This window comes from Taudactylus pleione, unplaced genomic scaffold (genome assembly GCF_031769625.1).
Source record: "Taudactylus pleione unplaced genomic scaffold, aTauple2 ptg000146l, whole genome shotgun sequence".
NCBI lineage: Eukaryota > Metazoa > Chordata > Amphibia > Anura > Myobatrachidae > Taudactylus > Taudactylus pleione.
Window position 1 is genome coordinate 4,944,783 of NW_028284548.1, and position 27,096 is coordinate 4,971,878.

The following is a 27,096-nucleotide window of genomic DNA, read 5'->3' on the forward strand; positions in this document are numbered from 1 at the left end:
CTGTAGCTTTAATATTAATAAATAAGGTGTCTATGGGTTTTTTTTTGTGGAGGGGGAGAGGGTTGGGTATTGTGTATGCACATTGACAGACCAGTGTCCATAAATTGATGGTGATTGGATAGTTGTACTTGTATAAGTTTGTATAAGTAAGGAGAATAGCTTACATTTGAACACATCTAAAACCAAATCGATGGTTATTGAATTTAGGAGACGGAATGTTACGCCTACGGTACCAGTTTGTTTAAAAGGATTGACCATTGAGCAAGTGGAGTCCTTTACATTTCTGGGGATTTTTCTCTCAGAAAACCTAACTTGGTCTCTAAACACCGCACGCATTCTTGGTTAAGAATGCTGAACAACGCCTTTTATTCTTAAAATGCTTAAAATTGGCTTGTGTGAGTGGAGGGACCTTGTTGAATTTTTATCGCAGCATCGTGGAGTGTGTCCTGACCTACGGGATTGGAGTATGGTTTGGGAACTGTACTGCTGCAGAACGTAAGGCCCTGGATCGGGTGGTTAGGACAGCTGGTAAAATGATTGGTGTTGTGCTACCATGCACCCAGGGGATCTATGTAAAGAGAATCCTGAAGAAATTAAAATCAATCTTGGATGATCCCAGCCATCCAAACGATCTTTGAGAGGTTACCATCAAATAGGCGTTTTAGAGCTTTGCGATGATGCCTACTGAGCCTCCCTAAACAGATTTTTTTAATATGCAAATAGTTTCCAATATGAATATACACATACCAAAGTAACAAATTAGTATTTATAAATTCCACATATGCATCAATATTTTCTGTTTATACAAATACATAAACAAATTAGGGTGTATCATATGGGAAAGATTTCTGGACTGCACAACCTGACTATATATATGATGGGAAGTGCTACCTGATTGCAGGCACAGAAACAGACAAATCTCAGGTGCACAACTCCAAAGGAGTTGTGCACCTGAAATTAGGGTGTATGTTTCAGTAGATGACAAAATATTTGTCCTTAAGGTGCCTACACACTTGGCGATATTTTACCTGGCCTGGCCAATTCCGACGCATCGGAACGACAAATTGTGTAAAATATGCCCAAATCATGAGTCCCCACTCACGATCACGATACGATACGCATCCCCGCTTGTTGCACACCGCATCTTCAGATCTGCCGTGCTGTAGGGCAGATCTGCCAATCTGGGACACAATGCACTGGAAAAAGTCTGGATGCACGATAGATCGTTTGTAAATTGGATACTTTAAACACCAAATTGTGTGCAGAGCTGCTGGGGAGGAGTTTTAAGGGAAATCTTACACATCGTGGGATCGTGAGCAGATCGCCAAGTGGGTAGACACCTTTGCACTTCTAAATGCAGATGCGGAAGTCAAATATGATCAACATGTGCATGTAAAGCGATACATAATATATTAATTAGGTGCCAGGTGCTAGAATGAACACTAGCATGAGCAGTGAATGTTGCATTTACATGCACAGTTTATGTTTTGCACACACAGGGGTACACACAGGGGTACATTTGCAATCTGACCATTTACTGAAGTCAAAACAGACGGCAAAACGACCAAAAACCTGACTTGAGAACATTGGGGCAACTTTTGTTTTTTATTTGTTACATAAGACATGAATAGAAATAGTACATTTTTGAAAACCGACCAACCAACCCCAAATGACAGCAAACCTGCCCAAGCAATAGACCTGCCTGTGGCAGGCGAGTTTCGGTGAAGCCCTACACAAATCACTATGATCTCTATGGTCTCTATGGTCTCTGCAAGCTTCATTAGGTGAAAATTTAAAAAAATAAAAAGGTTAAAATGTGAAAAAAAAAATGTGTGCCCTCCCAAACCCATAAGTAGCCCCAGACAAATTTGTGTAAGGTTCCCCAATATTTTCCAAAGGGAAGCACCAGTTTGTACCAGGCCTGGGGGCCTAATGCTATAGTAGGGGGGAAAACAGAGTGGGGTCATCCTGTCATAACGACAACCAGCCCCAAACTAGGGAATTGAGGATCCTATTCATTTGTATTGGGAGTGACCCTATCATTCGCAACAGGGCTCTATTAAGAGTAAGTGGCAAATTTTTTTTATTTTGCCAAGTGTCGGGATGCCTACATGGAACATAGAAGACATAACCCCTGCATTTTGCAAGTAATACAAATGAGGGATGTGAACGGGTGCGTTTATTTAATAAAGGACTTCAACATTTGGTGTGTGTCATGTCTTGTGTTTAATATTTTTTTTACACAGGTGGGCTACAGGTCCCAGCAGAATCTTAATGTCCAGGTATGCTGGCACTTGTGATTTGACATGTGCCATCGTGCCGGGACAGGCTTGCTGGGACTTGTAGGCCACCTGTAAAAAACTATTACCCACCGCCACCAGGGGTGTGTAGAGGAGCGCTGGGTTATTTTTGGGGTCCCCAATTCCCTGTGGATTCCAGCCCTGGGCTGACCAGTTTGGGACTGGTTGCCGTTATGGCTGTGTGTCCCCCTGCTGTAGCGCCAGCCCCTCCAGCTGGTTCAGCCCGGTGTTGGTTTTCAGAAAATAGGGGGAACCCCACAATGTTTTATCCCCATTTCCCTAGGCTCAGCAGTCACAGGCTGGTTATGGATAAGGGGGGGCATGCATTTTCTCTCTATATTTTTACCCTTTTTTTTAACATTCTAATTTAATGAGGCCTGCACATATAGTGGTCTGTGCAGTGCTTCATCTCCACAACAGACTGACGGCGGTTTTTCCATCAGTTCTGCTACAGAACAGGGGTTTAAAATCCAATAGGTAACAACGTTGGATCTTAAATGACAATTGAAACCGATGCATAGTAAATGCTGGTAATTTAGACTGCAATGGATACCCATCGTTGACTCAAAATCGACTGTTAGTAAATTTACCCTAAAGTTTGATTGGATAGAAACGTCTTATGCATTTTTCTGTTTTTATTCTAAATCTATAGGATTTGCTATGAACGTATATGCAGCAATCATACAGAATAACTATGTCACCTGAAGCAGCGACTGAAGTAGTTCCATCTGCATATAATATATAAAGTGAGGGTTTGCGGAGTTTTGAGTCTGGTGTGAAATACATGGCCCCAACAGGGGCTGTCCTAATTAACATACCTCTCCATATTTCATGGCTCATTAGGAGGTGATTCAAACAGTTTCTCCTGGAACGAATTCCAAGGCTGCTAGCTATTAGCAACCCAGCCTTCCCCCAGGCTCTTGTGCCACTTGGGTGCCACTGCACGGAACATTTTTTAAATTGAAGAAGTCAGAGGTTAAGTGACGGAGAGGAAATGGTGTGTGTAGGAAGGGGCAGGTGAGCAGTTACTGCTCCGAGTTAGTAAGGGGACCCTCACTATGCAGGATGATATTTGAAGATTGGGGGAAACTGCCTTTCCTCTTGTCCAGACATTGGAAAGTGGAGGGGGAAGGGGGAATTTCCCATATAGTATTTGGTAACAAAGTACATTGAAATTGAAAACACTTGATGTCTGAGAGTGAAACAGAAAAGTAAAGATAAAAAGGAAATGGTAAAGTGTAGGGAAGGAGGTTGGGTTGCATAACAGGGAAATATAAATAGGCGAACAGACTGTTAAAGGAAGAAAAGAATGTGGGGTACTCGCATAAAAAGGTAGACAAAGCATCCACACAAAATTCTCATACAATGAAAAAGCATTTAGTGTACTCACCTGAGAATACACAGGCATATTTTACCCCCTGACGTCAAACGGCAGAACCCAAACCTCTGCTTGCTCTCTATATCAGTAAGAACAAAGGTAAAGTGCTGGCCCATCTGAGATTGAGTCCCCCTGAATAAGGAAATGGAACAAGATAATCAGCATAATATTTATTTTATTAGTAAATAAAGCTTGTGGTGATACAGCTACAGTGCACCCTATTAATTATCGCAAAGACTAGTATCTGTAATCTGTAAAGAAGTGTATTGGAATGTGTTACTTGGCACCCTTTATAACACTGGCCTCCCTATAATACTTGTTTTATTATGCTATACAGTTGATGACATAGCACTGTACCCAGGGGCATAACTAGCTCTTTGGGGGCCCCATAGCAAAGGTGCACACAGGCCCTCCCTCCCCCCATGGTGGGGTTCAGCCGACATAGCCAGGCGAACTTAAAAAAAAGTTTTAAACAAAATTATACGTATATACACATGTATACAGTAAAAAAAAAAAAAAAAAAAAATTATATATATTATATATATAGGTGTTTATATAGATATAGATATATATATATATATATATATCAGTCATAGAAAAGATGGCACTCAGACAGCAGCTAAGCAAAAAACAAGCGTATGTGATACACCAAATGTTTTCAGGCCCATACACAACAGCATATATAAAACCATATGACCATTTACTTCTGGATACTTCTATTATATGTTTTTTGTATTATTATATTGCCTATTTTGAATTTATTATTCTTAGTAGTAATTTCTATGTATTGTAATTGTTTTTGAAACTGTATTTGTTTTGTGTGATACTGCAGGCAATCCTCTCCATTGGTTTCCCTGAAGATGCCCCCCCGGATTCTAGTTCCAGTGTCAACGCTGGTGGAATGCAGGCTATCAGCCAGTGGAGCGCATGCTTGTGGTCTCCATGGTAACGGCAGCGGCGAACCCGGAAGTGCGGCGGTGAGCTGTTCCGGTGGGAGGTGTCCCGGGCCCGGTGGTGAGAGGTAATCGGCGGTTGGGAGAGGGATGTAAAGTTTGGGTAAGTGTTGCTTGATTTTTTATATGCGATTGTGAATGATCCTGAGGACGGGGCTATGGTAAAGGTTTGAAGTATCACATAACTTGTTTTTTGTTTAGCTGCAGTCTCTGAGTTCCATCTTTTCTATGAATGGTATGCTATCTTTTTGATATGCACAATAGCAAGAGGTTTTGTTTAAGTTGGAGCCGCGGCAGATCGTGGACTGTGTAAAATATACAGTCAGGTACATAAATATTTGGACATTGACAGAATTTTCATATTTTGGCCTCTATTCACCACCACAATGACTTTGAAATGAAACAAACAAGATGTGCTTTAACTGCAGACTTTCAGATTTAAGTTGAGGGTAATTACATCCAAATTAGGTGAACGGTGTAGGAATTACAATGGTTTCTATATGTGCCTCCCACTTTTTAAGGGGCCAAAAGTAATGGGACAAACTAAACAATCCTAAATCTAACTTTCACTTTTTAATACTTTGTTGCAAATCCTTTGCACGCAATTACAGCCTGAAGTATGGAACGCATAGACATCACCAGACGCTGGGTTTCATCCCTGGTGATGCTCTGCCAGGCCTCTACTGCAAATGTCTTCAGTTCCTGCTTGTTCTTGGGGCATTTTCCCTTCAGTTTTGTCTTTCTCAAGTGAAATGCATGCTCAATCGGATTCAGGTCAGGGGATTGACTTGGCCATTGCATAACATTCCACTTTTTAGCCTTAAAAAACTCTTTGGTTGCTTTTGCAGTATGCTTCGGGTCATTGTCCATCTGCACTGTGAAGCGCCGTCCAATGTGTTCTGAAGCATTTGACTGATATGAGCATATAATATTGTCCGAAACACTTCAGAATTCATTCTGCTGCTTTTGTCAGCAGTCACATCATCAATAAATACAAGGGAACCAGTTTGATTGGCAGCCATACATGCCCACGCCATGACACTACCACCACCATGCTTCACTGATGAGGTGGTATGTTTTGGATCATGAGCAGTTCCTTTCCTTCTCCATACTCTTCTCTTCCCATCACTCTGGAACAAGTTGATCTTTGTCTCATCTGTCCATAGTTGTTCCAGAACTGTAATGGCTTTTTTAGATGTTGTTTGGCAAACTCTAATCTGGTCTTCCTGTTTTTGTGGCTCACCAATGGTTTACATCTTGTGGTGAACCCTTTATATTCACTCTTGTGAAGTATTCTCTTGATTGTTGACTTTGACACATATACACCTACCTCCTGGAGAGAGTTCTTGATTTGGCCAACTGTTATGAAGGGGTTTTTCTTCACCAGGGAAATAATTCTTCTGTCATCCACCACAGTTGTTTTCCGTGGTCTTCCGGGTCTTTTGGTGTTGCTGAGCTCTCCGGTGCGTTCTTTCTTTTTAAGAATGTTCCAAACAGTTGATCTGGCCAAACCTAATGTTTTTGCTATCTTTCTGATGGGTTTGTTTTGATTTTTCAGCCTAATGATGGCTTGCTTCACTGATAGTGACAGCTCTTTGGATCTCATATTGAGAGTCGACAGCAACTGATTCCAAATGCAAATGTCACACCTAGAATCAACTCCAGACCTTTTACCTGCTTAATTGATAATGAAATAACGAGGGAATAGCCCACACCTTTCCATGAAATAGCTTTTGAGTTGATAGTCCCATTACTTTTGGCCCCTTAAAAAGTGGGAGGCACATATAGAAACCGTTGTAATTCCTACACCGTTCACCTGTTTTGGATGTAATTACCCTCAAATTAAATCTGAAAGTCTGCAGTTAAAGCACATCTTGTTTGTTTCATTTCAAAGCCATTGTGGTGGTGAATAGAGGCCAAAATATCAAATTCTGTCAATGTCCCAATATTTATGCACCTGACTGTGTATATATATATATATATATATATATATATATATATAATTTATTTAGAAATTATAAATCACTTTCACTTTTGCTGCACCACAGTGTTAATCACAGAGTCTTCCCTCAGACTCTGCTCTGACGACTTGAGCCTTGCCCCTGACTGCACTACAGCACTTCCCTCCCAGTCCCCTCCCGAAGCCCAGCAAAGAGGAAGACCCCCCGCCCCCCCCACATTACCATGCCTGCCCGCTGCTGCCCGGAAGTCATTACGTTTTAGTAAAAAATAAATAAAAAAGTCTGCACGGTGCAGTGGGCTGGTTGCTGGGCCGGAGGGCACCCTAAACCACCGGGCCCCATATCGAGCGCACCCCTTGCAGCCTCGACTGTTCCACTATTCAGGGCAGTGTGAAAGGTATGTGTGTAACTTAGTAACAGGTGGATTTGCATCTTGCACCAATGAAGTACTGTATTGCTTGTATGAACTTACCTTTCAATAGCAAAGGGAAAACAGAACTTTGGCACCATGCATAGAATGTTCTACAAAAGGAGATGGGAAGAGAGAGATTAGCCTGGAAAAAAACAAACTGTTCACAACAAAGGACAGATTACATAACATTACTAAAAATAGGAACTATTAACACTAAATACATTTCTTCATACGTGTTTTTTTTTTTTTTGTTTGTTTTGTTTTTAAGTCATTGGCTACCCCCTTCAGAGGACTTCTGTTTTCAAGGTTCCAATCAAATATGAAATTTGGACTGGCCAGTGGTATGTTTAGCTGACTCCTCAACAGAATTTTGTCATAGATGCTTTCTTAAATAAAGGTAGTACACGTGTCCTCATACACTGTGGCACAAGTGGCAGGCACCTTTGTTGTGGCATACTAAGACGCTAGAGTAGGGGTAGGCAATAAGCGGCCCACATCTGTTGCAGAACTACACATCCCAGTATGCACTGTCACAATTTTCGCTATTTGGCCATGCTAAAACTGTTGCAAGGCATGCTGGGATATGTAGTTCAACAACAGCTGGAAGGCCACTTATTACGGTGTGCTGGCTGGATTCCACTTTCTTTTAGAGAGTGGTCAACACCTATATATATATATATATATACACATACATACACACATAGCGTGGTGTATAAAGACTTTTTTTATGTATTTTATTGAATTTTCAGTACAAATAAAGAGAATACATATGATGAGTAACAAAATTATAGTATATATAGTGAAATTATACACTGATCTAAAAGTGACAATAAGGACATTGGTGGAGGTTCAATATAGACCAGCAATAGAACCTTTAAAGCAATCAAGTGTACAACAATCTGGGTATACAGACTTTTTAATTCCTCTGTATAAATTAAAATGAAAGTACAGTAGAAGATTAATTCTTGTAGTCACATATACTGTAAAGGGGGGTATCCACTTAGCGATTTAACCAAGCGATTGCACGATAATGACGTAGTTATCGTGCAATTGCTTGCAAATAGTGCATGCATCGGGCATGTTTTCGTCAGAAGCGATCAGCGATGCGCGTGCCCGCTGGTCGCTTCTGACATCCGACATCGCCCATACATGCAGGTCAACCTGTCGATCAAGTCAGGCTCAGCATGTGCGGGGATGAGGGATGTGCCGGGACTGAACGAGTGAACGTTCAGTGTAGGCACATCACTAGATATACAAACGAGAGCACGACTGCAATGTCGCAATCGTGCTCTCGTTTGTATATCTATTAGTGGATACCCGCCTTTATGCTTGTCTAATGCTGAATACACAATGGCAGATATATTGTCCGATTAATTGATCGGCCAATATATCGGGTGCCCATCGGCCAGTGTGTACCAGCGGTATGTCTGAACGATGTCGTTCACAGACGTATCTCATCTGCTCTGCTGCACAGCTGATGGCAGATGTATCTGCACATCGTGCTGTGTGTACGGGCAGGGGGGCGCGACACGCCTCCCAGCCAGCAGGACCCGCGGGCAGATGACAGATGATCGTTGTTTGTGTGTATGAACAACCATCATCTGCAGATATATCAGTCAGGTGTGTACCCCAGATTTACAGAATTTTACTGTTATTTTAACATGTTGTATTTCTGTTACAGTGCTGTATTTTTTTTTTATTGAGTATTAGGGTAAGGAATACAGTTAGGACTAGGGGCCTGATTCAGCATGGATCGCTATTGCAACAGCGTATGCAAATTGATCGATGGTGCGTACCGCACATGTGTATGCAATGCAGTGCGTGTGCGTGAGTTAGCATTGCGATTGCTTTGCGTTCACTGAAGCAGAGCAAAAGCAATCGCCGATTGAGTGACAGGAGGGCAGCATTTGGGGGTGGTGACAGAGAAGTGGTCAGTGAAATGCAGGAGTGCCTGTCCGTTTCGGCGTACATAAATTAGCCACTGAGATGACATACGCAGCTTGAGTACTCACTGTGTGCAACAAGATTGCAGTTTCTATGGCAGGTCAGACCTGCTGTAATTGTGCGTGAGGGGCCGGTGTTACTCGATGTTTCCGAAATATACACAGGTATTACGGAGGTGAGATAGCGGTAGTGGGCGTCTCTATGCTGGCTGTGCGGCGGCCTCGTGATTGCATTCATTAGCATATTTTTGCAGCAGATCTCTGTGCGTAATCGCAGCTGGGATCACAATAGCATCCATGCTGAATCAGGACCTAGGAGTCCAGTAAGCTGGGGTTTTTTTTATTACTTTTTATTTTGAATTGTGTTGAGACCCACTTACAGTACAATGTGTATTTTTCTTTTTTTTACACAGATCGACACAGGCGTCATGAGAGACCGGAGAAGGCACCAGGCACTAAGGAGCTGCCAGCTAGAGGTATGTACTGCACTATTATTATTATTTCTATTTAAACATAAGGCACCACAAACTTCTGCAGTGCCGTACAGTATTGTAGGCAGTGGCGTAACTAGGGTGTTTGGAGCCCAGGGCAAGTAAAAAAAAATGGAGGCCCCCCCCATAAGTAGGTGCCCGAAAACGTGGACATGGCCACATGCCACAAGCGGCGGGACCACTGGAAATGGGGCATAGCAACTTGACCCACCACCGTTTCTCGTCACTCTGGGAACATTCCTTTCCATTCCACGTGCACCTTAATGCCCCAAGTAGTAGTGCCCCTCTTGCAATGTCCACTGTAGTAGTGCCCCTAATGCAATGTCCCCAGTAGCAGTGCCCCATATGCAATGCCCCCTGTAGTAGTGTCCCCTTATACAGTGCCCCCAGTAATACCCCTTATACAGTGCCGCTAGTAGTGGTCCCCAAATGCAGTGCCCTCAGTAGTGGTCCCCCCTATGCAGTACCCCTAATACAGGGCCGCAGTAGTAGACCCCCCTATGCAGTGCCCCAGTAGTAGTCCCCCCTATGCAGTGCCCCTTATATAGTGCCCCGAGTAGTAGTCCTCCCTATGCAGTGCCCTCAGTAATGCCCCAATATAGTGCCCCCATTCCCGCTATGCAGTGCCCCCAGCAGTAGTCCCCCCTATGCAGTGCCCCAAGTAGCGTTCCTCCCTATGCAGTGCCACCCTTTGCCGCTCCTGCTGCACTTGGAGCTAAGCCATTGCCTGTCTGCCGGTTTCATTCGGTCCCGAATGCTTTCAACAGTTCTCATCACCATCGGACCTGGAAGGGTGAGAGCGCAGTCTCAGGTGCTTTTCCATTTCAAACCAGCCCACCGGCTTATCACCATCTGTAGCCGCTGAATATTGGGACACTGCTTTTGACTTTTAAGCTTCATAGGAGACCTCAGTCACTGGAGGGCATAACTTCAGACTCTAGCTTGTTAGAATTTCCCTCTGCGCTGGTAACATTATTGAATCATGTGCATTAACTATGTGCTTTAACTTTTCTTATGCTTGACCTGTCCGTATCTGTGGTGAATTCAATTGTTCTATGCCAAATTGCTACTGTTCTTTTAAGCTATATGAATGATTATATTTTTTTTTGTCAAATTAAATCTAACTTATCTTTGGAATATTGCTTAAGCCTTTATTATTATCTGGTTATATTTCAACGCTGTGTTATACTTTTTCTATGCTTGTATCTTTCTTAGATCATAATAGGAGGCTTGACACCCCTCCCTCACAGATGCGATAATTAATTACTACTTAAGCGCCTATTTGAGAGTTTTTTTCTTGACTTAGGGCTCTACTTATCAACATGATTTTTACTAAAATAATGTGAAAAAGGGTGTTTTCACACCCTTTTCACATTATTTTAGTATCACCTATAGTTATTACAGGGCAATTGGAGTAGAATTCGTAAAATTCTACTCCAACCCCTAAGTATCACTTATTTTTAGTAAAGCAGATGGCATTTCCCATAACTGTAATGGGAAATGTGATCCGACCAGAGTTACTAAAGATAAAATGTGAAAAAATATCGGGGGAAGCCCTGTGATAATAACGCCACCTGGAGGTGGCGTTATCCAGGGTCTCCCCCGGTTACCGGCCTCCTGACCTGCTCTAACGGGGAGAGCAGAGCCGGGAGTCTGTCCCAGTAATCAGCTGTGTGGTCTAAACAGACTGCAAGCTGATTACTGTAAAAAGAAGAAAAAAAAAATAGTAAAAAAAAAAATTACTTACCTGACTCCAGGGACCGGTGATCGGGCCTCCGGTGATGTCTCCCCTCTGGTCAGCTGGTCTCCCATAGTGCACTGCTGCCCGGTCATCAGGTGATCGGGCCCCAGTGCAGTATGGGAGATCACCTGACCGGAGGAATGGAGAACATCACCGGAGGCCCGGAGCATGCAGGTAAGTGCCATTAAGGGAGGAGGGGTCGCGGGGGGGTGCGTGATCGCGGGGCTTAGCGCCGGGGGAGGGGCTTAGTGCCGGGGGGGGTAGCAGCGGCGATCGGTCGGCACATGCGCGGGCACTTAATCACGGTATTTTTTGCAAGAATACCGTGATAAGGCTCCGAAGGGGATTTGCAGTGACAGAGATTTATTGCAAGCTCTGTCCCTGTAAGGGATTTGTAATAAATCCCTGTGATATTGCCTGAATTCGCAATGCGAATTCACTCGGTAATATCACAATACAATCTGCATTCAATATGCAGATTATAGTAAATAGAGCCCTTAATCTTTTCAAACAATTTATTACAAATAAATCCAATGCAATTTGTCAATATTTATAGTGCATTTGAAAGAATTTGGTTTACTTTATCTAATGCCGCATATCCACTACATGACATTACTGAGCGGTTGCACGATTACGACATCGTAATCGTGCAACCGCTCAGTAATCGGGAACAAATCGTGCACATTACTGTCGGAAATGACCAGCGATACGCGCTCCCGCAGGTCGTTTTCGACATCAATCATCGCCCGAACATGCTGGTCAATCTGCCAACAACAACAGATAGACCATGTTCGGGGATGATTGATGGGCCTACACTGAACGACTGATCATTCAGTGTAGGCACAGCACAGACTGTGAAACGACTGCACGATTACAATGTTGTAATCGTGCAGTCGTTTCAGTCTGCTAGAGGATGTGCCCCTTAAAGCTATTAAATATGTTGTTTAGGCATGACAATTATAGTGGATTCATGGAACAGTCTTCCAGTACTGCTGGTAGTGAATAACACAGAGAGACAGTTAAATTCTACATATGTACAAAAATATCTCTGTCTCGAGTGTGAAGGGAGGAGGAGGCAAAAAATCAAACTGGGTCTGAGGCTTCCCAGCTGGCAGGAGACGGCCAGTATGGGTGGGCTGCAAGAATCTTATTTGCACTCAGTATTTCTTAAAAAATGTCATTGAGGCCTGCAAGCAGGAACCATTGGGAGATATTTTTTTTAGATGGATCTCTGAAAAGAGGCTGAGATTCCCACACTCCTGCTGACATTCCTCTTTAATAAAGACATATGGATATCACATGAGATTCCTAGCTATACGGAAAAGGTCCTGTGTACTGAAGTGATGTTTCACAAGAATTTGTCAGAAGGTATCACAATATCATAATACACTAAGAGGGGAAGACAGCTGGGGAGGTGGAGGCCTTGTAGCTGGAATTCTGCATTTCATGAAACAACAAACAAATCAAATGATATGTAAATTGTAATACTCATTACTTGGAATATTTAATTAAAACCAGTTTTTCTTGTATAGCAAACAAGTATACACCCGCAAGGTGATACTTTGCAGATATTGGGCTGACATTCTTACTTAATATCTTCAGTCACTATTTTGTTTTCAAAGCAACAAACTTTCCTATTTCCATTAATATAGCACATTTCAAATCCAAAGAATTTTCAGTACTGTGAGTTCGTAGATTGGTGTAATTTTCTCAATGGAGATTGTATGAATTTTGTTTGTGACGTTATAATGTATACCTGCATGAATGTGGTGAGTTATGGAAATTTGCCCATGGATATGTTGGTGCCTGCAACGGCTGTAAAAGTTTGAAATGATAGTTGTAGGAGTCTGGGCAGATCAGGACTGAATGAATACTAAGCAGCCTCATTTTGTACCCACAAGTAAAAACAATATTTAATTTGATAAAACAAGAGTAATTAAATCACACGCAGGTGGCAGAGAAGGTACACTTCAGGGGGCAGCAGAGGAATATTTTTCCCTCAAGAAGTCTTGTTTCTAAACATCCAGAAAGGTGGCAAAAAATGTAACTTAAGTTTGTTGCATGACTGTGTGCACTTGTTATATTAGGACTTTGGGATATGCTGATGCCGAGTGGCAGGGTTCTGTTTCACTGATTCTTAATTTTATTGCTGTTCCGTGGCACATCAGGGGGTGTGGTCACGTTGGGAGTGAGGACAAGTATGGAAGCGGTGGTATGTGTAATGTTCCTACCTTTGTCAGGCTGATGTGCTATTTTGCTTATAAATGATGAATGTGTTGGCTATCCATGTAGGGAGCAGAGCCTTAACTAGACTTCTTGGTTCCCTGTGCCAGAAAGAGCATTGGTGCCCCTCTCATTTTTAAAAGGGACATAATGCACCCAAAAAAGGGCCATGGCTTCATGGGAAATGACGAAGCCGTAGGTGAAACGCGCGTCTGCTGTCTGTCTGCAGGGAGCCCCCGGAGGGCACGTGGGGACTCCCGCTATCTGAACTTTCCACCGCCGCACACGCACAGGTATCTCCCCTGTCCCATTCAACGGACATCCGGACTGCACCACCTCATTTACTATTCCCACTGCACTGTCATTTGATATCAGTGGGGTGAGGTGTGCTCATTGCAGAGACCGGCGCTGTTCCGTTGTTTTCTATACTTCCATGGTGCTTTTTTTCTATTGGTTATTTCTATCAGCTGGTAATACTTTTATGTTATAAGGATGGCTATGTCATTTGACTTTTACTCACTGTCCTTGTCTGGATATTCTCTCACCTTTCCAGTGGTCCACTAGTACAAGCCACATCTATACCTTTGGCTCCAGGTGGACACACACGGGTGACAGTATATACATACCATCTTTCTATTTTCATACCCTCATGGTACATGCGGTGGGTCCGCTCATATCCCATTCAATACTTATGTACATGGGATACAGAAGCCAAATATCCCCTTACCTTAAGTGAGTGGTATCTTGACTGTATGATTACAACTCATATATCATTCTGTCACTAACACTGGTTTAACTACTCATATAGCTAAGGATCATTACATGCAATAATTACTACTATAGCATAGGCACTGCTTACAGGTGATACCTGTTTATTATGCTTATGTATTGTTTATACATATGATACCTGGCTACTGATCTTCTTCATCTTTAGTGAGAAATACCAGACTGTTTGAACATTTTGATTGTATCCCATTATCTTGATACCTATTATAATTCTCCATGCTGATATGTATATATATGGTGACCTGCATATGCACATTTATACCTAGTGTATTATTGCGGACATTTATACAGTGCCTTGGTAATCATTGTACTTACCTGGCACCCTTATTTTGAATATTATGAATTGACACGGCGGATTACAGTTTCAGTTTATACTTCAGAGCTTATCTGTTTATTCGTTCACATTTCTCTGCTATAGCAGCAGAGATATCACATACTTTTAACCACTAGACATAGCCTGATTACTGGTATTTATAGGCTGCCACGCTTTATATACCAGATTCTGAGATACGAGGGTCTTGGACACCCTCTCATATATATTGATGAGACAAGATGGTCACGGTTACCCTCTCATATATACTGCTCTAATATGAGATACCCTCTCATATATACTGCTAAAATATTCAGCTCTATCTCTGTTATTTGTTGTCTAGTCTTGTTAGTCCTTTTATATTTATACACTCATTAAAAGTTAAGTTTTATACTACAGAAGCAGATACTGTGCCCCAGCAAAAGAGAGTACTTTCCCTTTTTTTCTCCTTTATGGGAAATGGCCAGGTAATAGATAGGAGAGGCCAGGAGATGCTGGGGATGAAATAAAAGGAAGCTACAAGCAAGAATGATAATAAACAGAAATTTGACAGGCTCAAACAGCGCCCCCTGATCTGTGGTGCCCTGTGTGATGGCAGCGGCCGCACTACCCTAGCTACGGCCCTGGTAGGGAGGCAAATGAAAAGTTGAAATGAAGGGGAAGACCCTTAAGACCTAATAGAGAGGGCTTTGAAGGGGTATTTTCATTATTTCTGCTATGCACATTTATACATGGATGTTTTGAGCTCAACACTTAAGGGGGTGTGGTCAGTTCACCCCTCCACACCCCCTGCGCTCCTGCCTGTATCTGCAGTTCCGTGAAAGTATACAGGCTAATTTTCCAATCACAGCTCTAAATATCCATATATGGCCGTGAACCATGCTTGACGTAAATAAATAGGCTTATTAGTACAAAATGAACAAGTGTGTATATATTTGTGATCCATAAATTATCCTTAATAAATTCAAGATGACGAAATTGAGACTTATGCTGGCAATGTTGTTTACTACAATAAAATAAATATATAAATGCTCAACACACACATAAAGGTACAGCAAGAACCCTATTAACTAAAATAAATTGTGTTACATTGTGCCTATTCTTAATAGAGCTTTTGGCAAATTATGAAACTATTTTAAAAACTGTGTGGCGTTCTTTGTGCAATTTACAAGGGATTGCTTTATTGCAGCTTAAACACTCCTGCTGCACACAGTGAGAAAACATCCAAAACCAACACACAAAGATGTATAACACACACAAATACACACGCAGAGAGACACACACAGCAAGCAGGACACAGAGCTTTGTGCTGGCGAGCTGCCTGGTCCCATTCTCTGGGGAAAATCCACTTTAAAACCTTGGAAGTCTTTAAAATGCATTTAGCCAGCAGGTCTGTGGAGCGTTTTATAAACAGTGCAGACATAGGAGGGGGGATTCTCTCCCGGCTTATGTCATAGACAAAGCAGCAGCCTTTAGCCTGACGTTCCATCCCCTGATAGTGTGAACTAGGGCTCAGCGATCAATAGAAAACTGTCTTGTGCATCTTAGAGCGCTGCAAACTCTCCCATAATTATAGTAGCTTCTGCAGAAGGTGAGAAAAGGGAGAGCGAGAGAAAAATAAAAACAGAGATAGGAGAGAGAGGTAAAAATATCATTCATAGTAAGAAAAGTGGCTAATGGGATGGGAAGTGAGCTACCTGCAAAGACAACCATAAAATAAGCTAGAGAGGACAGCATTTAATGAGCCTTTCTGAATAATGACATAAGAGAACTACACATAAGATAATTTAACAATTCCACATAAGACGGTAAGAAAATATTGTGCGACTCAATCCTCATTTATCAAGATCACATACCGTAGTAAAAAAAAAAAAATAAGTATCTAACACATTTGCACAACACAGGAATACAGAGATTTGCAAAGAAACACATTTACACCTACTTAAAAAATACAATCTATATTGCACATCAAAATTTCTAATAGCATCTGAAACTTTTTCTCATAAAAAATGAAATGTGCACACAAATTTACAGTTGGCAGAATGGTGAATCCGAGGTCATCTCTAAATCACCCTTTAAACACTTCTGGACTGCATGCAAAAGTGGACAGATACAGAGTCACACTCAAGTCGACTGTATTCAGAATTGGCCACACTGTCCCTTATCCAGCTGCTTGTGGAAGTGGCTGTCATTACTATAAATGTGCATTTGTACCAGACCAATCCTTGGTGCAAGAGATCTGTCTGAAGTGAAATGCATCTCTGTGTATGCTCACCTCTGAATTGCTCACCTTTCCACCTACACTCCATTAGAACAAATGCCCTGGAATGGCACCCTGCAACCAGAATCATCGCTGCAGTGCCGCCCAAAGCATCCTGAGTATGCTTCAGGCAGTGCTGTAAGTCCCGATGCTGGTAGTCCTGCCCCCTCGTCATGCGCGGAGGTGGCGAGGCTGGAACAAAGCGCAATAAAGCCATGTTACGGTGCTGGTTACAGAATATGCTCAGTACAATAAAACAAAAAAACAAAATCCATCAGCAAAATTGAATTTCAAACTCTGAATCATGCCCAGCATTTTTCATTGTTTGTCCAGGTGCATATTTGCACTCTTCAGCTAGATTTGCTCTTAGCATCCTTGGGGTCAGCTGATGACCAGTATACTTTAGAGGAGCTAAAGGATTCATGAACAGGCACAGTTGGGGAAGGAGCTAGAGGAAAAAGTGCACCGGCACAGCGGGGAAGGGAGGTACAGAGTACAGGCATACAATAGTAGGTTAATGCACTAGAAAAAACGTGCTGACACAGCAAACGGCTGTACTGGAGAAAGCCAGTGGATCAGTAATCACAGCGACTCACAGCTCATCACATAAGAGCTCACCTTTTCACTAACCTACCACACTTCTTCATAACTCTCCAGATTATTCACTCCACACCCTCTTTAGGCCTCCCCATTTACCTTTAGAGTGTAAGTTCTTGCAAGCAGGACCCCTCTCATGTTTTGTTACATAAGTTTACATTTTGCAGATTGTAGCTATGTATGTATGTTAATTTGTTTCTTGTCTGTATCCATCTATACTATTCACTAAATACCCATATAATCCTGTATATTTGCCTATGTGCGCAACGAAAATATTTTATTATTATTAATAATAACAATTATAACATACAGGATACACTGAAGAAATTGAGGAGCATATAGTGTTAAGTAATAATATATGTGCACAGACAAAAACACATATAAATAGTACATTTTAATAAACATAGAATATCATATACACTGTAGTGCCAAAAGTCATGGGATAGCAGTATGTAAAGGTAATAGTAGGAGACGTTACCGTAATATTAGGTCTTGGAAATGCTCAGTCCTACATCAATTGTAATCTGATATTGCGTGAGTCAGTTTGAACAACGGCTAGGCTACACATGGCTAAGCAATATGAATTATCAGAGTTTGAACGGGGCAGGTTAGTGGGTGCCCGACTGATGGGACACTATTTCCAAAGTTGTGCAGACATTCAACATTCCTCGATCTACGGTGTTACACGTGTACCGGGAATACCTCATAGAAGGCATTACCACCCACCGTGGACAGCGCAGTGGCCGACAAGAGGTGCTTACTGATCATGACCAGCGGCATCTAGCCAGAATAGTTCATGGTAAAAGAGAAACGGCACTGGCTCAAATCACATCCACAGTCAATCAAGGAGGTAGCAGACACCATGGACCCCTGTTGTCAAAAAGGCACCGTGCAGGCTGGTAGTGGTTCCATAATGGCGTGGGGTGTGTTCAAGTGGCATGGGTTGGTTTTACTGATCCACCTGAACAAGTCATTTACCGGTAGCTGCTATCAGAGCCGTAACTAGGGTAGTGCGACAAGTGCCATGGCACAGGGCATCACAGGGTAGGGGGCGCTGTTTGGGCCTGTCAATTTTCCTGTTTATTATAATTCTTACTGGTAGCTTCTCTTCTTTCATCTCCAGCATCTCCTGGCCTCCCCTATCTCTTCCCTGGCCCTTCCTCATGAGGCCATGGCCCTTTTTCAGGTGTGCTATCTTTTGTCCCTATTTAAAAAATGGGGTTGGGGGGAGCCAATGCTCGCTGTGGCACAGGGCACCAAAAAGTCTAATTATGGCTCTGGCTGCTATGTTGCATATATTGATGACCATTTTCAGCCCTTCATGGACTTCATGTATCCCCACAACGATGGAATTTCGCAGCAGGATAATACACCATGTCATTGGTCCCAAGCTGTCCAGAATTAGTTCGAGAAGCATTTCCGACGAAAGGTGTGACCACAATGTTCGCTTGTCATGAACCCAAATGAGCATTATGGGACATGTGAAAAAGGTCTGTTCGCACCCAAGATCCTTAACCTACAAATAGCAGGGACCTATGGGAAGCTATCCAGATGGCATGGGTCAACATCTCTCCAGTGGTCTTCCGTCCACTTGTGGAATCGGTGCCATGTCGAGACGCTGCACTTCGCCAGGGTCCTACACAATACTAAGCAACTATCTAATTACTTTTGGCACTTCAGTTGATAAGTTAACATGTACCAAAAACTTAAATATGCTAAGAAATTAAATAGCTAAATGATGTATCTGCAAAATGGGATAGAGATTATAGGGACCGCTATCTTTAAACCCCTTTCCGCCCTGCCTGTTCCTTTTAAGTGGACTGCTCCAGACAACCTCCTCACACCCAACCCTACAAATGTTAGAACAACTGTCATATCCATATGTCACCCTCATTGGACTTCATTGTCCACCACAGCCTCTGTCCACCACAGCCTCTTCCTGGCTGCCCCAATAACAGGCCCCACACAATTACCCTATCCACTGATGAGGAGCATAGCTAGACCTAGCAAAATATATCAACAGGCACCCCTGCCCACTCACAGCTGCAGGGCAGCTTATCTGCAGTCACGGGCCCAGTTAGCTCTCTCTCTTCACTAATGCTGGAAGGAGGCGTAGCCGACACACCAGTTCAATATTATGGGCAGAACTACATTATGGCCATGTTACTTCATACATGTTAGGATTAGGGAGACTCATTTATTTCAAAAAAATATATTTATTTTATAATACTTACTGTATGCTAATCACCATTCATTAAAACCTTGTATCTCAATTAAGCAGGTAGATAGTGCGAACTTTAGAGCATTTACAAGCATAAAGGTTAAGCAGCAAAATAATTTACATATGTGCAAATTATTTTGGAGTTTATTATGATTGCAAATTATCTAATGTTTGCACTTTCTGCTTGCTTAGTTGGCATACAAGGTTTAAATGAATGGTGATTAACATATAGTAAAGGCCATATTCAATTAGAAGTGATAAAGTCTGTAATTTTCGCCATTTTCACTTTTCCCCATATTCAATTTCAAAGACTTTTCGCAGGTGCGAAAAGTCTGTCAAAAAACAGGGATAACTTTTTACCTATGATTAGGTGGCGAAAAAAAGTGCAGAATTGGGGTTTTGGGGTACAAAGTTAAAAAAGTACCCTGCACCCCCTGCAATGTCCCCTACAGGAATTCTGTGTCAACTTATTTAAAAAAAAAGTTCAACAGTATACCCCCAAAAAAATTTACTTTAATTTTGGGGGCGAAAAAAATAATTGGGGGGACAAACTTAAAAACTAGCGAAATAGACTCTGTCGAATCCCCAAGTATGCGGCAGGTGTTTTTTAGAATTTTAAAACTTCACTTTAGGGACTTTAAAATATGCTTGCACCCATTTTCATGTTCCCCAAATTTGATGGGACTAGTTATTTTTCTAAAAAATTTTTGCCAAATGCTATTCACCACTTCCTTAAAGTCGCATTAAAGCACCTGCCGACACTGTTTAAAAACCCTAAATACCTTTAGCAGGGCTTTACAGGGGTACCCATAGTGATCCCCCATGTTAGTACATCTTTAGGGGGGTGACAGGCTGATTTCCCCAAACAGTGACAGGACTTTTCGCCACTTACCTTTCCCCTTTTCGCCAAATCCTAATTGAATACGGGGATAAGCGGACACGCGCCCGATACTTTATCCCCTGGAAAACCTGCGATGATGGCGAAAAGTCAGACCTCAGACTTTTCGCCTCTAATTGAATATGGCCCTAAGTATTATAAAAAATAAATATAAAAAATTATGTAACACTGCAAATTTAAAAAAGGACACATAAGTAGCACTGATATCAAAGTTAAGGCTCAGGAGATGTGAACAGGGTCTCTACAGTGTGGCATATAATATGAACGAGGATCCATATAGAGGAGAGACTTATTTAATATCTTGTTTCTGTGATCTAATAGAGCGCGCCTGACCTATTTGTCATATTAATATATGTATTTGTAGATGCATATCATTAATCGTATGTTTATATGTCTCTAACCCTCCCTCCCCCTTCTTTGAACTTCTGTATTCACATTACTGTTTATGTTCAATGAAAACAAATTACAAAACAACAAAAAAACTGATGGTGTGCCTGGTCAATTAATAATATTTCAGTGTTCAGTGTGACATGAGATTAAACAGGTTGAAAATCTCTGGTGTACGGAAAGGGGAAAAGTGGGGTTTGGTGGGGGATAGGACAGATGTATGTGAAAAGATTTTGTGCTTCTGCTAGTTTAACTTTGAAAGTTGATATACAACTGAAACCAACAATTACTGATGTCTGAAATCCCAGCCAGAGCCATCCAATCTTCACCCCTCTCATCTGCTCTGTGCTCCGATTCATGCAGTGTGTTCCTGTATGATTTACAGACTCCTCTGCAAACATCTTTAGGAATAAAAGAGCAACCCATTTTTTTAAAATATCTGTCCCTGTGACCCACATCATTTTCATCTCTTTGTGATCACTGATAGGGAAGTGACAAGGCTAGCATCATGTAGGGGACCTAAACAATGCATGCAGGGGAGGAGTGACAAAGAAGACTATTATAAGCATGTATAGTAGGAGTGTCAAACAACTCTAATATAAGCTTGTAGGGGAGAAGTGACAAACAAATCTAATATAAGCATGTAGGGAAGAGGTGAAAAACAAGACTAAGATATAAATTTAGAGGAGTGCCAAACAAGACTTATAAAAGAATGTAGGGGAGGAATGATACAGAAGCTACTTCATTAAAGCCTTCCAGCTCTCATCCTAACTTGCTGCTACCTCTTTCTTCCTCCCCACCTACCCCATCTGTGTTACTCCTGTTTGTCTGCCCCTCCCTTAAAGAATGTAAGCTCTTTCGAGCAGGGCCCTCTACCCTCTTGTGCTTCTATGTAATGTAATTTAATTTATCTCTTACTCCCCACTAGGACAACTAATGCTGCCCATCCACTAGCAGACCATAGAAACGACAACACGATTATGATATTGTAAATGTGCAGTCGTTTCTATGTCTGTGATAAGCCTACACTGAACAAGCAGTCGTTCAGTGCAGGCTCATCAATCATCTGGCAACATGCTGAACCCGACGTTATCGTCAGGTTGACCAGCATGTTTGCCCGAAGATAGATGTCTAAACGACCATTGGGCACTCGCATCGCTGGTCATTTTAGATATTTTTGCAAACGATTTGCAAACGATTGAACGATCGTTATCGTTCAATCGCTAACTTAATCGTCTAGTGGATGGGCAGCATAACACTTGGCTGCTTATGTGGGTGTAAAGGTCGCTAATATAACAATGTTTATTATACATGTCCGTGTCCTGCATTGAATTGTATTGTAAGTCACTGGTTACTTATTTGTTCATGTACTTTGTAAGGCGCTGCGAAACACTTGTGGCAACAACAAAACGTTGACTCTGCTTCCGCTCACAAAGATACTTATTTATAAATAGAACAAATATCACACATTCCATTTATATGAGATTTTTCCCACAAGGCAAAGTGATGGACTTTATTTCTTAAACCTGCTGGTAACATACTCTGCATTATTATAACAGTGCCCAACTATAACTGGATTAAACACTGCTGCATACATTATTTCAAAATATGTCTAACAAGTAGCTTCATTATCTTCTGCCTTTTCATAAATCCTTGTGATCTACAAATGCTACATTTTTCTTTTAATTTTTTTACCAACAGCTGGGAAGGGTGAGCTCCCAATCCATTCTTAGCGTTCACATCGTGTCACAGCCCTGCTCTCTCTCCTCATTGTATCTCCTGCATAACAGGGGAAAGGCCCTTCTTCTAAAGATCAATTCATATTTCCATAATCCATGCTTGTGTCTCTCCCCAGGGTGGTGGATGTCCCTTGTGTCTCAAGCTACGTTCTACAACTGTCAATAAGTCCTGGTAACAATGGGATTTAGACAAAGGAGCTTTGGCAGACAAGAGAGTCTTTGGGGGGGGCGTGGGGGGAGTTTGCTGGTGCCATATGCTGGTTTGATTTCTAAAACACCCTCCAGGTAATAGAAAAACTATTTCTTCATCCTAATCCCCAACCTGCACTTTTAACCCCTCTATTTAGCAAAGGCTATTTACATGCAATTCATTTTTAAAGGATTAAATACATTTGGCTATATTCCAAATAACACTGACTTGATCATTTTAATTAGCACAATACATGTATAAACTTGGATGAAATCAGTAATTCTGCCTTTAACAATAAATGTTGACAGACTGTGGCTAGAAACAGCAGCAGTGTGAATCTAGGTAACAGTAAAGAGCTAATCATGAAATCTGTGTGTAAATAGGGGGTAAACTATAACAACAAAATCAAGAGTGGTATTTCAAACTGAAGGCAGCCATTGGACTACATTATGCAGAAGCATTCTTATACTTGTTGGAAGGTGACCCTGGACATGCGCTACTCAAGCTATTGAAATACAGGCAGAAACACTTGCCTGAAGACACCATCACCTCAGCAATCTAATTATTTACAATCAGCTCAGATGTTAGAAAGTTAGATGGAAAATTAGGAAATGGGATTATCCCTTAAAGGCCATACATAGCCATTAACCCCAGATTAAGTGGTTAGAACCTCTGTGTCTTCCATGCAGATGTCACACGTGCCACAGCTGACAAAGCAGGTGAACTAGATGGAATACAGACCTTGCAGGCCGGAGAATGCAGAGGGAATAAGCATTCTGAAAGTTTATGAAGTTACACACGGAGTAAGAAAATTCTATATTGAGAAATTGGCTATTACATATACATGATTGTAAATTCCCATACAGCTTTAGTTCATACATAACCAGATGTGAAAGTTATTTTTATATAATATACTGGGGAAGGAAGGGGGGGGGTAGGGGGAAGTTTTATAAACTTGACTGTTCACGACTGACAAAAGTATAGCGTCAAGTTGTTTTGTCCCTCAATGTGACTCTCTCTGCGACTCAACTACACTAGCTACCCTACCACTAATTTCTGTCACACACAGTCTACCCAGCCTGTGATTATATGCTCTACGTTTTCTGCTTTTGCCATACAATTTTTGTTTGCAGCTTTACGGTTGTGCTCTTTACATATGTTATGTTATTTTTACTCCTTGTATGACCTTGAAGATACTTTTTACTCCTTGTATGGCCTTGCAGATACTTTTTACTCCTTGTATGGCCTTGCAGATACTTTTTACTCCTTGTATGACCTTGCAGATACTTTTTACTCCTTGTATGACCTTGCAGATACTTTTTACGCCTTGTATGGCCTTGCAGATACTTTTTACTCCTTGTATGACCTTGGAGATACTTTGTAGCACCTTACAAATGAAGATAATACTAACAATAGTCTAAAACATCCAAAATGGAAAGATGAAAAATATCACAGCCACCCGTGTGTTCCACAAATCTGTTTGTTTTTTTCTAATAATAAAAAAAGGGAAAAATATGGTTCAACTGTATTATTTAAAAATGGTTAAATTTGCTGTATAATTCCAATTAGAGAGCATGTGATGAACAATCTTTTAAGTTAATTACAGATTATTATTCACTTTTCAAGTTTTAAGTAGTATTCTAAATATTTTGAAGCGATCGACAAACTTGAGCTTTATAAATTGCTCTTGCATATAATTATTGCGAAATTCATTCTGCCAGAACACAGCATGAAAGTGAATGAAGGGCATGTTCAGGGTGCACTCGCAGACAGTCAGGCGGCTTTAGCCGCTGGCAAACATATAAAAATTGTGTACTACATACAATAACCTAGAATTTCTGCTTTCTGCCCAAAGATTTTCCAAGAAGCTGAGGACAGTTCACATCATTACTTCCAGCAGAGCTCACTAGGGGTTTTAATGTTAACAAAATCAGACCTCCTTGTGATGTTACTGACCTGGTCAGAGAAATCCTCTGGGAACTTCCACAGTAAGTTTGGGTCTGTAAATAATTGACACAGAGCATTAATCAGAGGAGTGAGCACAGAATGTAACCACTAGAGACATTAATATTGACAATTTCTATCCCAAAGACGACCAAAATTCAGAACAAAAATACATCCATAATTCCTGTGAAATTGAATGCAAAATAGTTAATCCTGACCTCTAAAATGTGTTAGAGTGTTTCAACTTGTTGCCATTACAATGTACTACAAATCAGCAAAACTATATTTGAAAGCAATAAACAAATCTAGTGAATCACTATATTAAGAAGTACAAGCATGTCTGGAGACTCACAATTATAAAACATACCGTACTTCATGCACTTACTAGATGAATTTATTTTTCAGCAAAAATGATATAAAAACACATGGCTGTCAGTTGCATATAGGGCCTGATCCAGGCAGGAATAGAGGGCCTTATTCAGCAAGGGACACAAGTGTGCGCAAGCACGCACTTGGCCGCTGCAATATATGTTAATCAATGCATACATATGGCAACCGCAGCATAAGATGCAGACGCTCAGCACTAAACAATGCCGCCCACTTCCCTTTACTCAAAGCATGAGTAGTCCGCAAACATCGGTAACACCGAGAACCATCGGAACCGTACGTGCAGGATTTTGCCCACTTCCTGCGTGCATCAAGTCGCCTGGCTGCGTATGCCACCGCACTGCCTTAATTATGCACGCCCCTATAACGGCATCCCAACGCACAGGCACGCCTGCGTTCGCCCGACCATCCCCCATCACCACCCACTTCCGGTCAATCAATATCGGAAAGGACTGCGTACACACTGCGTGTAGCCTGCATACCCTTATCCGCTCGCACTGGCTAGTTCGCGCATGCGCAGTGCGATGCATACGCGCACACAGTGCGAAAACATCGGCTGGGTGCGTAAGAATTCTCCGTTCCTTGCTGAATCAGCCTTAGAGTGAGATAGAATAAGTAACTGTGCACCTGGACAAACCATGCAATGCAAGGGGTGCAAATACATACATTAGTTTTGCATGACGGTAAATACTGGCTGCTTTTGCATGTAGCTCACAAATGCTAGACAGCTTTATTTTTACTCTGCAATTTAGATATCAGTTTGGACACACTCCTCACAAATCTAAATCTCTCTGCAAATTTTCCATCTGCTCTACCTGCAGTGTGGTTTCACCAAGATGCACAGTTACTTGGCTCCATCTTATTCTATTCCCAACTCTGAATCAGGCCCATAGTACACTCTCAAAGTATACAAAGGTTTCAATTATTATTGATCAGTTAAGGGGCCTATCCATTAGCAGATAAATTGAATGACTGAACGATATATCGTTCGATTTATCTGCTAATACAGTGATTCCCAACCACGGTCCTCAAGGTACACTAACAGTCCTGGTTTTAGTGATATCCATGTTTCAGCACAGGTACTTAAATCAAAATAACTGAAGTACTAATTGAGTGTGGGTATCCTTAAAACATGGAGCGTTCGTGTGCCTTGAGGACCGTGGTTGGGAACCCCTGTGCTAATGGATAGGCCCTGAACGATGACAGATGCGCACTCCCACGGCCGATAAATTGTGTCTTTCGTCTGTCCAATATGTTGGTAAATTATCGCTTATCGCTGCCAGATATTAGAAATATCTGACAGTTTATAAGCGGTAAATGACGAACGATATTTTTAATGAAAATTCATAGAAACATAAAAAAAATCCACTCCCTGAATGATGTCATGTAATATCGTTCGTCGTTTGCAAAAATCTGTCATGTACATGACAGATATCTGTCACCGCAGCCCCAGGAATTTTCAAGGGATAAATCTTTTGTCTTTCATCGTCAGAAAAAGATCTGCTAATGGATAGGCCCCTTTACTCTTGTCACCTAATTGTAGCTCACCGACAAGAAAGCAACCGCTATTATAATGGTGCAGGTTGCAAGATACCAACAACTGCTATGACTTTGTGCATTTGTCCATATCATTCCTTTGAGCCACTGTATCATTACACTGGGCATGTGCAGCCCTTCTATATGGGTATCAATGTTCGCCTGTATAGACACACACCATTTATTTTTCTTACTTAACCGTACTGCTGTCATCCAGAGTTATGAGCATAGTTTACGAGATCATTTAGAACCTTAACTGTCTCAATGTTGTGTATGACCCCTGAAAACATTAATAGCACTGAGATGTGGAGGTGCTACATGTAAATGGCAGAGTGATGTGTGGGGTAATCTGTGCCACTATCACATGATTGGCAAATGCGGTTTGGAATGCAGTCAGGAATCAGACGGTCAAAATGCAGACTGTCGACTGTCTAATCCC

The 27,096-nt window shown here is 41.7% G+C and overlaps 1 protein-coding gene across 4 annotated transcripts in view; it reads right to left on the bottom strand.

The window, feature by feature from the left end:
* Window positions 1-27,096, bottom strand: part of DENND1B (DENN domain containing 1B) — a 243,819-nt gene that overhangs the window by 129,555 nt on the left and 87,168 nt on the right. For all 4 annotated transcript variants that reach the window (XM_088474063.1, XM_088474062.1, XM_088474061.1 and 1 more), the window contains exons 3-5: window positions 24,747-24,790; window positions 7,065-7,114; window positions 3,691-3,810 (exon numbers count right to left, since the gene is read on the bottom strand). In XM_088474063.1, coding sequence (XP_088330189.1) covers window positions 3,691-3,810; window positions 7,065-7,114; window positions 24,747-24,790 — 214 coding nt within the window. The remainder of the gene's footprint in view (window positions 1-3,690; window positions 3,811-7,064; window positions 7,115-24,746; window positions 24,791-27,096) is intronic.